The sequence below is a fragment of the Trifolium pratense genome, linkage group LG4, assembly GCF_020283565.1.
Source record: "Trifolium pratense cultivar HEN17-A07 linkage group LG4, ARS_RC_1.1, whole genome shotgun sequence".
In the NCBI taxonomy this organism is placed as follows: Eukaryota; Viridiplantae; Streptophyta; class Magnoliopsida; order Fabales; family Fabaceae; genus Trifolium; species Trifolium pratense.
In genome coordinates this window covers 38,975,900-38,989,307 of record NC_060062.1, presented here as the reverse complement: position 1 = coordinate 38,989,307, position 13,408 = coordinate 38,975,900, and the positions used below count along the sequence as shown (strand labels likewise).

General features: G+C 31.2%; 1 protein-coding gene across 1 annotated transcript; it reads right to left on the bottom strand.

Annotated features, from left to right (window-relative positions):
* Window positions 1-8,866: 8,866 nt before the first annotated feature.
* Window positions 8,867-12,607, bottom strand: LOC123922652 (ubiquitin C-terminal hydrolase 12-like). The gene is made up of 12 exons (XM_045975346.1): window positions 12,547-12,607; window positions 11,987-12,143; window positions 11,680-11,906; window positions 11,464-11,648; window positions 11,245-11,364; window positions 11,002-11,124; window positions 10,855-10,899; window positions 10,675-10,763; window positions 10,475-10,583; window positions 10,081-10,154; window positions 9,903-10,000; window positions 8,867-9,732 (listed from the first exon to the last, which is right to left on the bottom strand). Exons 1-12 carry the CDS (start codon window positions 12,605-12,607, stop codon window positions 8,867-8,869), a joined length of 2,154 nt encoding a protein of 717 aa, XP_045831302.1.
* Window positions 12,608-13,408: the final 801 nt, after the last annotated feature.

Genomic DNA, 13,408 nt, shown 5'->3' with positions numbered 1-13,408 from the left:
TTACTTTGAATTGTCACAATACCCTCTCATCATCAATTTCTTATATATCAAAATAAAATTCGAGCTATTCTCCTTTACCTCTCACTTGCCTTAATCTAATGATTTGAATATTTTGCTATGTCAATTCGAGCTATATTTCTTACCATAGTTTGATCCACCTCCGATCCATTTTTTTTTTTTTTTTTTTATATTTATCATCTGGTTTTCAGAAGAAAATGATTCCAGTAATTATACGTTTAGCTGCGAGGAAAATAAACTTTAGTACAAAATTGTTCCTACTAATAATCAAACTCAAATTTTATCAAATCATTCGTTTTAAGAAAACCTCATTACTAAGATTTTAGTTACCTTTGATCAAATATTGAAAATGAAGTCAAATACAAATTAGTATAAGCTAATAAGTGAAATTGTACTTGAAAATTGACATATCAGAAACTAGGATAAACTTATGAAACCTAAAAAAAAATTGATGGTGTTTGTGATCACGCCTCCTATATAGTACATGGCTATGTGTTGCTGATTGGATTTAACGTCACCTTCTTCCTTTCATTGCTGCCCGAAGTTTGTGGCACGCATCTACTTCCTTTTGTGTACCTAATCAAACATATATATGCAAACACAATCACATTCACATCAAATCAATTGAGTAAATAAAAACAACAATATGGTCAACAACATGTGATGCATTGTATTTGCATCCTTTTCACCCTAAATTGGATTCCTTTGCAATGCATCCTTTTCACCCTAAATTGGATTCCTTCTTGTTAAAATAATGTACCTACATTCACTCATTTGAGATATCTATTAATGACCACCATTCGATCGTTTTTGAAAACTATACTTTCTTCGGCCTCTTTTTATAAGAGACACTTTATTTTTTTAGATTAATTGGGTAATTAATATATCTGATTTATAGGGTTAAATAATGTCTACTCTCTGTAATGATAACGAATTTTGATTTATCTTCATGTAATTTTTTTTTAATTATCCCCCATTGTAATGTCAAAATTCTGTCATTTTAGCCTCTCATTGAATATATTGACTTGATATTTCGCCTTTTTACCTCTTGTAATGTTAGCGAATTTTAATTTACCCCCTCACTAAGCATGCCACATTATCATTTATGAGGAATCTTAAGTACATCACATTTAACGAGGGACTAAAATGATAGAATCTTGACATTACATGGAGATAATCGAAAAAAAAAATATTACAAGAGATAAACCAAAATTATTACCGTGGAGTAAACATTATTTTACCTTTAAATATATAGTATACTTTGTCTAATATGCATAAGTAACACAATTTTTTCTTATCATGAACAAACTTGTTTTTATCATTATCTATATCTATACTATATATAAAAGAAAATACACGAGTTTTGATGTGGACTTTTCATAATACCAACAATACCTTTGATTTTTTTTAGTAGTAAAAAAAATCTTTTATTAACTAAATCACCATAACATAACGCACATCTTTTTTTAGCAGCAAAAATCTTTTATTAACAAACTGATCATAACATAAGATTTTTTTCTTACATAAGTTAGACACGGACAGGTGCGAAACGCACTTGCCTAGCATAGTATCAATAAATCACATCATTAAATAAACATATCACATATTTATTTTACTTGTGCACTATAAACTTATCTAACTTGTTCAACTTTTTGTGTAAAAAAAAAAAAAAACTTGTTCAACTTTAAGCATCGCTCCTACTAAAGACTTGCACATTGTTTTGTTGGGCAGGTGAAAGTGGGAGGAAAGAAAGTTGGAAAAGGGAAAGCACCAATTTTAAGACACTTTCCATTGTTTGGATACAAGAGAAAAGTGGAAGGAAAGAAGAATAATATGTGTGACCCACCAAAACGTGTTTCCTTACAAAAGTGGACGGAAAATTGAGCCATTGGTGCCTTTTGGATGAAACGACACATATAACCAAAAAGATTAACAAATTTACACTTTTTTTTTCCAATCACATTTTGTTTTAGTTGTGAGTATTTTTGTGATTTTAAATTTATACATCTTTATTTCCTCTCATTTTCTGTTCACTTTCACTCAAACTAAACAACCTAAAAATCATCTCAATTTCTACCAACTTTCTTTTCTTCAACTTTTTTCCCTTTAACTTTCATTTTACATCCAAATACACAGTAATTATCTTGGTGTCCCTATGTTCCACCATCGAAATTCCAAGAATGCCTATAATAGCCATGCTCGATAAGATGAAGGGAAACAAAATTGTCAAATCAGCTTACATACTTCTTTCGAACGAAAAATGAAAAAAAGTATAGGAAAAATTTCACAAAAACAAAAAGTACCAAAACCAGAATCCAACTATCTTTTACAACTATCTTTTAAGGTAAGACAAGAAAACAAACAGACAAATAAAACTACATGAAAAATAAGGAGACACACCACCAATAAATAAACTAGAACTCCTCAAAAGTACCATCACGAGAAGAAGAAAACTCCATTAGGAAGGCAAAGATTAACTACAAGTAGGACAAAACAACAAAAGATTCTCCAATTCCCCTGGCCTATCGAGACCCAAGACGACACCCCAACAAAGTAGTGTAGATACCCCGGCCCACTCATAAAAGGAATAGGGGGGTCCAAATTTTTACCTAGAAACCACTTCAAAGATAAAAGTTTCACCCTATCGATCAAACACTGGTTAGAAAAGGTCCCTTCTGAAATGAATATGTCATTTTGATATTTTCATATAGTCCACACAATAGCATGTCAAATTAACAATCACCCCAATCAATCTTTCTTTCCATGCTCATGCCAAAAAAAACCTCAAAAAACCTTATAAAATACAAAAGAGTCATCAGTTCCACACTCAACCACCGAAAAATGTCATATTAAACTAATGAGACATAGTTACAAAATCTGAATAAGTGATGATGATATTAAAATTTCTCATCCTTTATTCTTTAGCATTGGAAGTGGAACGATCCTTAAGACTTTTTTATGGCAGCTTAGTCACAACAAATTACTCACAATAAGAGACCACATAAGAAATGTGAGTTGACATACTACTTGTAGTGTAATATTTGTTAGATTGGAAGAGAGTGAGAGAGGGAGAGAATAATTTCATCAACGAACATTGATTTTATTGATCATAGGGGTACAATTTATAGAGTTACAAATTACAAATTGTACATTAATTGGTTAACAAGTAAGCATAACTAACTAGCAAGTAACAAACTATAACTCAAGGTAGTTAGTAATTAACAAATCAAAACAAACAAATAAAGCGGTTACAACAACATAGTAACAACTACACATCAAACAAATTGTAACTGTCATAACTGCTCATAACAGAGAACTAGACAAATGCTATAACATCTGGTGCAATACTTGTAGAGATTGAATTGTTTTCAACAATATTTATGATGAAACCCTCTTGCATATATGGATTATACATGATATATAGGTGAATTTTTTAGTACACGTCTTATTTAATTATGTACTGATACATTGTTGATGTGTACAATTTTGGTAGATTTACAAATAACATTTATTAATTTTTTATATCAAATACTATTTATGAACGTATTATAAAATTGTCAACCTCAATGCTAGTATATATTCAAACAGATAATTAATATGTATATATCAGAGTATTCATCTTTTACATATCCTTCGTGACCGTGAATATTGTGTGTCTGGGGACCCTCTTATTGTCTAGGATTATTTGAGAAATCTTCCAGTCTTGGTCTCCATAAATATTGGCCTTATAGAATCCAACTTTTGTGAGCAATCAATATGTTAATGTCAATTGGTCTACATTCTACTTTTCAAAATAAAAAATAAAAAATTGCTTTACATTCTTTGGGGCTATAGCATTTGATGTTTTTGGATAGATATAGGAACTCATTTATTTTTTAAGACAATTTTTTGCAAATTGGCATGAACTATTAAATCACGAGTCAATTTATTTATGACCTAGTCATTTTATGTGATAACCTCTAAGCTTATTCCTATCTATTTTGTGCTAGTCTTTGAAAGGAGCTTCACATATCTTGGAAAACTCATCTTTGATTCATTCTTAAAGCAGCTTAATATGGATGAATCTCATAACTAGACTGACCTATTTTTCTCTTGTGTGGAGTCCATATTAGAAATTCTTTGAATCATTTTATTAAATGATTTCATTGCTACCTACATTGAAATTGTTGGAACCAAATTGGTCCGTAAACTATATATATTAATACCTTTGATGTGTTTTAATATGAAAGTTATTTATATCATCTAAATATTTATTTAAGCGTACATGTAACTTGAGCAACTACACAAGTGAGTTGAACACCACATTTTTATCTAAAACTTTAAGGCATTATTGCATTGTGTTTATAGGTCTTCTCACTTATAAAGTGTTAAACCTCGACTTTTATAAACGATGTGAGACTTAACTCACCTCAGTCACACTAGCCACATACACTTGCCCCGACACAGGCTGGTCTAACCCTTCGTCGAACCATCGGGGCTCAGAGCAATTACACAAGTGAGTTGGACATCATACCTTTACCCAAAATATACACTAAGTTTATAAGTTTTCTCACATATAAAATATTCAACCTTCAGGACTTGAACTCTGAACCTTTAGAACTTCAAATCTTATAACTTTTAGATCAACTAGTTCAACTCTTGAACTACGTCCTCATCCCATCCCATTTATCTCTTTATATTATTGCATCATAGTCCCTCGATTTATAATTGTAAACACAAGAGCCGAAATCTTTATATTAAAAAAAGCTCCCCTTTGCTACAAAATCGATTAATCATCATACCCCTTAAAAGAGCATGATTAATATACATTTCATATGACCTCTCAAAGTCATATAGTAATAAAATCATAGTTTTGATAAGTTGGTAAACCAAAGACTTTTTGTATGGTGGGTGCAAATCCATCAATGACCACCACCCATTAAACTATCATAACACATTCAAAAACTACCCCACAAAGCACAGAAGCTGAATTTGTACATACATTCGGATTGAAATTGCAAGCAGTTATACGCTATTTTATATTTTAATTATTAATTAGAGATCAAATTATTCAGATTAATTATTAACAAAATTAATTTGAAAAAAAATTGACCGTTGATCTCAAATCAGACAATTAAATTTAATAATTGAGTGACATGTCAATCCAAATCCTATTTTATACTCCTTCCGATTCGATCCTTTTTTTGTAAGGCAATCCCTTTTCACTTTGCTTTGGATTATAAACAAAAATTCGAAATTGAAAATTAGAAGAAAAAGAACAATTTCTTTTAAAATATTTTTTTTGTCGCGTAGTTTAGTGGCTAGAAATTTCACCCTCAAAATGAATAAGTGAGGTGTTTGGAGTTCAAACTCTGATCGCTGTATATAAAATAAATGTGAAATTTCTACCAATTGAATTAAGGTCACGGATACTTCTTTTAAAATACTTATCGTGTGTTGACAAAAAAATCAAAAGAAATGGAACATACTAATATACTATTATCTCTGAAGAAGACAAAAATTAGTTAATCAAAAATTGATATATTTAGTTATTTGATTGCTTGATTAAATACATCAAAACATTTTATTCAACACTTTTGTAATATATATGAATAGACGACACAAAAAAATGATATAGGTATAAAATTTTCTACGCAGTTATCAATCACTAATTAATTATCATTGAGAAATTTGTAAGATACGTACAATATGTTCTCCTTTTAGAACCAAATTTTTTCCACACTCAAAAATTTAAACCTTTAATCATCTATTTAAAGAATATAATTTTTTTTTTTTTTTTTTGTCCCCATGAGCTTAGCTCAATTGGTTGGGACATCAGCATTTTATATGCAGGAGCCAGGGTTCGAACCCTGGACACTCCACTTATCCATCTTTAAAGGTGGAATTTCAAGCCACTAGGCTACCTGACCAAAAAAAAAAAAAAAAAAAAGAATATAATTTTTTTACTACTCAAATTAATTTATTGTTGGTCCCAAAAAGTATTCTTAATTAAGCAAGATTACATGGGTTCATCATTACGAGAAGCATGAAATTGTTGATGTGTTGTGTCCTTTGTGTTTGACTTTTTTGACTTAGTAAGATCAATTCCAAGTCCAACTAAGTTTTCTTTCCATGCCCTTAATTAGAATTTAGAGCACCTCTAATATAAATTATTAAAGCATATGTCAAAGAATATATACCTAGAAAAATAAAAGTTTTTTCAAAGAATTATCACTTCAGTAAAATGCAAAAAATTAGCCTAGAAATAAGTGCTATAATATGGGACACTACAAAAATTATGTTGTTGATCAAATTAATTTTTTTCTTATAAGAATTGTTGGTCAAATTAATGTTTTGGAAAGACTACTCTATTTAAATCAAACACCAATAGCATTCCATTGTTTAAAGTTGAAGAAAATTAAGCAATCACGGTTCAATCCTCCGAAAGTGTAATTGGAAGGGACTTAAACTATTTGATGGCAGAACTAACATCCGAACTAGATTAGGTGGTTCAGTGATCCGGATATCGATGGTGAAAACAAATATATTATAGGCTATAAAATAAAGGCATCCAATATTAAATATATCATATATCACTGTCCACAAATCGTAGCCCAACTAACAAAATTGCCAAAATTGCTAGTGTCAGACGTTATAATCGGGATTCGATCTCTGATCCCTCCACATTATGTGTGTTTCCAATGGCTTGTCATTTCGTCCGTGTAACAAAAAAATATATATATCACTGATAAATAAGTTTTCAAAATATGATATGAGAATGAATATACGGACTTTCATAGGTCATCCCCTCCCCACCTGACACAACCACATGACAATGATGAAACATAGAAGTGTTTGGATGAATCGACTTAACAATAGAAGACAATGTAAAAGAGTTGAACGAATTAGATGCTCTAGCATGTGAAGACGATGTTCTTTTTTATGTAAAAATGGGCCCTTTAATTAGGGCATTTTTGACACCTCTAGCGAGGAGGGTGGAGGTGAAGGAAAACATTCTCTTTAGATTTTTAGGCAAAATTACACTACAGATCCTTTATCTTATTTTTTTTATAACACTTTGGTCCTTTATTTTTTTTTGTAACAATTTGGTCTTTTATATTTTTTTTTCGTAACACTTTGATCCGTATCTTATTTATTTATAAAAAATAAAGGACCAAAGTGTTACAAATAAAATAAGATAAAAGACCAAATTGTTACAAAAAAGGGGACTAAAATGTTACAAATAAAAAAAATAAAGGACTAAAGTGTTACAAATAAAAGATAAAGGACCAAAGTGTTACAAAAAAAAGATAAAGGACCAAAATGTTACAAAAAAATAAGATAAAGGACTTGTAATGTAATTTTGCCTATGTTTTAAGGTTCTTCATTATGCTTTGAAAATTTAAGAGTTCTTAAAGTATATTGAGGAGCGTAAAGAAAAATTTTCGGCGAAAGAAAGTTAATTTGGTGTGATAATATGGTTAACTACTACTTAGCCTCTGTTTGAGAAGGTCACTAAGCTAGCATATAGCTTTTAGCTTATAAGCTAAAAGCTCTGTTTGATAACAGTTTTTAAAAACGAGCTTATAACTTTTTTAACTAACTTATAGTTTATTTTTCAAACGTTATTTCAAGTAGTTTATGAGTTTATAGCTTATCATAATTTTCTTTCAATTTTACCCCTATGATCTTACTTGAAAAAAATTAAATATTAATTAAACAACTCTTTTTTATGTCATTTCATACTTATAAGCTAGTCAACCGGTAATTTTATCAAACACTACTAATTCAATTAGCTAGCTTACTCGCTATAAGCTAAAAGCTAGCTTAAAAACTAACCGTTATAAGCTCATCTGCTATAAACTAGCTTATCAGCTATCCGTTATTTTTTACCGAAGAAAGTCTTAATTCATTTGGCTAGAGAGGAATGATACTATATATATTTAATGAGTTGGTGGAAAATTTGATGAAAATTAAAGGATGTCTTGGTTATCTTGTCTGCAAAGTGTATGAATTTAATTTTTGTAAAAGCTTCACCTTAATTTTTTTTTGAACCACAATATCTACACAATTAAACAAGTAAGCTATATATACACAATTAAACAAAAAGCTAGTATAATGTATTGAGATATATAGACGATCGATTACAACACAATATCTACACTTCCAAAGAATTTATTATGGAACTTTTATGTACATATTTGAGTATTTATTGATTAATGTCAATAAATAATTAAAAACAAATTTTACAAGTAATTATTGATTTTTTTTTTGGCAAAATATAATTAATTGTTGATTGAAAAGTTAACAATAATTATTTTAGAGATTTAGGTTGATATTGGCTATGAAAGAGGGAAACATGCCTTTCAAAATTGAAGAAGACCCCTCTCCTTTTCTTTCTGGTCATGTTAGGCAAATGACTTTTTCTACAAACACTTTACATCATAAATAATGCAGCTCACCAACTCTAAATAAATTAAAGTAGTACAATACAATGCAATACCAATAATACCTTCAAATGTGTTTACAACAATGTACTCTAGTTGTACGATCTATGAGGATGAAATTTCTCACCATTTGATTAAATCTAGTAACTTAACAAAAAATTTATATGTTCAATTTCATTTTCTTAAATAATGATTAATAATTTTCCAATAAAATTGTGTCACTTTTAAGTAAAAATAATGGACATAGCAAAATTATAAGCAAACTCATCATATATGTAACTCAAAATAATTTAAGATTCAAATCATAAATCAAATTGAAAAAAAATATGACTGGCTACACTTAGTTTATTCATCAGAATGAATCAATAGTCATTTTAGTGAAGGAAAATGATGTGGCCAAAAAGGCAAAGCAAATGCATATATCAAAATGGAGGGAATTTCTTGAAGGTTTGGTAAAGCTTCTCAAGGTTTTGCAAATTAGTTTCAGCCTCCACAATTTTAACTACAACATTTTTCAACTTGATTTGATCATCAACGAGGCGATGTAAAATGGATTTAACTTCTTTGTTCAAAGATGTTATCTTATCTTTCTCTTGATCTTGAACCTCAGCAATTTTGGCCCTTTCACCTTGGAGTTCTTCGAGCTTCGCTTTAAGATCATAAATCTGAGCATCAAGAGAGTCGAATTCGGTTTGGTGGTTTGTGAAAGAAGTCTTTGAGGTCAATATTTTCTGTCTTGTCTCCTTCAATGCTTCTTTATCTTGGTCAATGCTCTTCTTAGCCGAGTCTCGCTCTTTTTTCAACTTTTCAAGTTTCTCAAACACCCTCACAATATTGTTGAGAAGGTTGACAACGACGCTGACTTGTTCTAATTGGTGAGAGGAAAACAAGTCATCATTAGCGTCAATTTTTTCCTTGACTGCATTGAAGTTAACTTCATGAACGACGAGACCTTCTTTAAATTTTTTAACCAAGTCTTCTTTAAAGGCGATATTCCTCAATTCTTGAAGAAGTTTTGAGACTTTTTCTTGCCCTCCGTTAGAAGGCTGATATTGTAATGAAATGGTAATCCATTCTGATAAAACTTTGTCAATTGCAACAATGACATCCTCATCTACCATAGCATCAATTTTTTCAATGGTCTCGATTTTCACTTTTGACTCTAGAGCATCGGTGTTTTCGTTACAATTTGTTTGTTGAAAGTCTATAATGTTTTTGTTTTGCTCCTCCGATGATTGTTCATCTTTAGATTCTTTGCCTGATGAAGAAAAAGCCGATGATCGTTCATCTTTAGATTCTTTGTCTGATGAAGAAAAAGGAATCTGAACAAGGAAACGTTTACTTCAAGTTAAGCCTAGAACAACGATAAGAATAAATGGATAGCTTTCATTTTTGCATCATATATTAGACGGAAAAAATTGCCATTAATTAAACCTCAAAAACGAAATACCTTGCGACTGCTAACATATTTTAAGTATGAAGGCACATCAGGATAGCGGAAAAGTTTCACATTATCCATTGCAGAAGCTTTTTGAAAGCATATAATATCACCATTTCTTAACTGCGTTCATGAAAATACAAATCAATAAGAAAACCAATTATACCGTAACTTAGTGCGTGTTAACTTGGTATATACTCTACCTCGCTTTGTTGAAATGTTAATTTCTTGTCAACAGGTTCACACATGACAACTGGCGAAAACCTAATCTCCTGCACAACAATAGGCTCACTTAACTCAGTAAGCTACATGAAAAAAGTCTCCATCGAGATCAGAAGATTCAGAACCTGAAAATGCCATTAAAAAGGCTTTTTTCGTTCCGATAAGTCATAAGCAAGAATGACAAATTTTCATAGAACATGTTGCAATTTAATTTCCGGTAATCACTTAATTGCAAGCTTAGTTACTAAACAACTTAAACCATGAAAGCTGGACCGGAGCTAATAACGAAGCATATATGAATTCTGAACAAATTTTAATTAGTATGAAATTGTACAACTGATAAAAAATAAATCAGATAACACAAACCAACCTCAAAAAGATTAATCTCTTCATCAGGATCATATCCAGCCAATTTATTTAACTTTGTCAAGATTTCTGGTGGCTTATCAGTACGGTTCACAAAGAGCTTTCCAACATAACTGCCATTTAAGGGAAATACATTTGATGTCAACTCAGGTTGACCTTTTTACCTCAAACATATGTTAAAATCACGCAAGAATTATTCGGTACCGTAGCTCTTCTTTTTCAGGATAATATAACTTGAAAAAAAGTAATATATCATCATTGCGCTTATTGAGTGGTGTGATGAGACGAAAACCCTAAATAACAATGTAGTTTATCAACAGGACTGTGTTCGAATGATGTTTCATGCAATCCAAATAGTATACAACTTCGTAATATAAATGTTACCGGCCCATGCTCCACTTCCAAAAACACCGTATTAAATTGTCCAACCTGCAATTTGAATCAGAATGAGAAGAAAAAAACTCAAGAAGCTTGACGGGGGTATACGAGGAAAATAATAATGAAAAGCTTCAGGCAATCTCATGAATTTACAGGTCCTGCTTCCTCAATTTGTGTCAATGGCCTTGAAGGACGATATGTATTGTTTTGACGCTTTTCCCATAGCCAAAAGCGCAGGAATTGAGCTGGTATGCCAAACTCGTTAGCAACCTCTTCCTACATAGCAACATTAGCAATCAAACTTTTAAAAATATATAACACAACTGTTGAATAATCATCACCAACTTTGTAAATTATATTAGAAATTTAAAAATCAAAAGCCACAAAGATATATACCTTGAAAATGTAAAAGGTTGTCTTCTTTTGAACACGGAAACTCCTCACTTTTTCATCGTCTACAAGATCAAAAAATATATAATTTCCAATCTGTTCTACAAGGTCTTCATCTTGTACCACCTAAGAAGTATTAAAATGTAAATACAATTTGATTGAGCAATTAACAACTGTTTATAACTCTATTGGAACAATTTCTATAGGGAAGAAGTTTTAGAACACCTTTATATAAGTGTATAGGTCTTCATCTTCTTTCTCATCAACACTACATGTTACTTCAACTTCAACTTCAACTACAAGAGTATCATTCACAAGATACCCTCTTGAAGGATTATACAATTCATCGAAAGGTATGAAGTACCTGAAACCCCAATCACTTTCTCGTTCATTGAAACGGTGCTTCATGACTACATGGAAACAAAGTCACAAAAATCACACAACTATGCTCAACATACATGCATCGTAGTTCATCGTGTAACAATTTAAGTAACAAATTAAATAGGCTACCTTTTCTCTTAGATAGGTAATAATAGTATTGATTAACTACTTTCATGCTAAAGTTTGCATGTCTACTCCAATCACAGGGCAAACTATATGAATTTGCAACAGCTAAATACACGGACAAAAAGTCGACATTGTTCCCATATGGGAAAATAAGTAGACGCCTGGTCAGTCAGAGTGAAAAAAGAAAACATCAGAATGGATCGATCGCTGAATTGATTCGGGGAATGTGGAAGCACAATACCATTTAGAACCCCCAACTTCAAACACATCTGAATAGACCTTTTTCTTTTTCAACTTCTTCTGAGAAAATCTGTCAATTCTCCATGTGAACCGAAAAGGAGAAGGTTCCTTGACGTGCAATCTATCCACAGTGTTGGCAATTTCCGGTTGAGCAACGACTAATTTTCATCAAGATAAAACAAAAGAGCAATTAAGTATATTTGAACTAGCTGAAAAATTGACAGTGTCTATTATACTAATACTTAGGCCTAAATTTTTTTTTTGGTTTTCACCCTCCGGTTCCTAGGGGAAGGGGCTCTAGTAGTCCAGAGTCCGGGGCGAGTTCTGGCATCAAGTGGTTCCAGTCCCCTCCCAAATGCAGTTGTGGGGGATCGAACCGTGGTCCTCCCTATCAGGTTCAGCGTCAATCACCACTGAACCAACTAACATTTGGTTACTTAGGCCTAAAATTGACGGTGTCTATTAGATGGTTAATGAGTAGTTACACCATGTTATATTCATCAATCATCAGTTGTTGAACGTAATTAACCACATTTTTAAACTGTGTTACTCATTCAATACCTGTATTTGTTCTTCTTTCATCTTTGCTTCCTGGTGCCATCCAGCCTGTGATATTTTCCATTTTTAAATGAGAGATGATAGACACCAATAACACTACTTATTTAGCACATACAGTTTGAAAACTATCTAGCATTGAAGCTTCAGATACAAGCTTGATGAAGAACTTATCATGATAAACATTTATATATAAGATATTTCTATAAAAAAATATATATATAAAATGAAGTTAAATTATTTTCATATAAGCTATAAACATTTTTTATAAACGATATCGGAGAACTTATGAAAATAAGCTGAACAGCTTATGAACATGTTATAAGTTGTACGTTTTCGTAAGTTTTTATCAAACAGTCTCATAAGTGCTTATTCCAGAAACTCAAATAAGCTAATCCAAATAGACCGCAATTAGTTTTCTATTTGCTAAGCTGACAAGAATCCTCTATGTATATATCTTTTCGACTTTCGTTTAATCAACAAGAACAAAGTTTTGATTCGTTTGTTAAGCTATCAAGCACGGACACTCCTTCAATTAGACGTATTCCGGTGTCAAAGATGTGCCGATGTCCGACACTAACACTTATAATTACATTGAATTATGTCATTTTTTTTAAATTATCATCAGTGTCGATGTGTCAGTGTCCCTATTGTGTCTATTGTCGGTGTCAATGTTTAGTAGGTTAAGCACAATGTACCATGAAACAACTTTGAAAAAAAACAAACATGCACATACCCAAAATGTAAACCAACATGAAATTAAGGCCTGACTAATTTGGTTTGAAGAATAAATGACACTTCATACATTAAGGTGCCATTTTTTGGTAACTAAATAACAAATTAGAAAATGAAAAAAAGAAAAATTTTC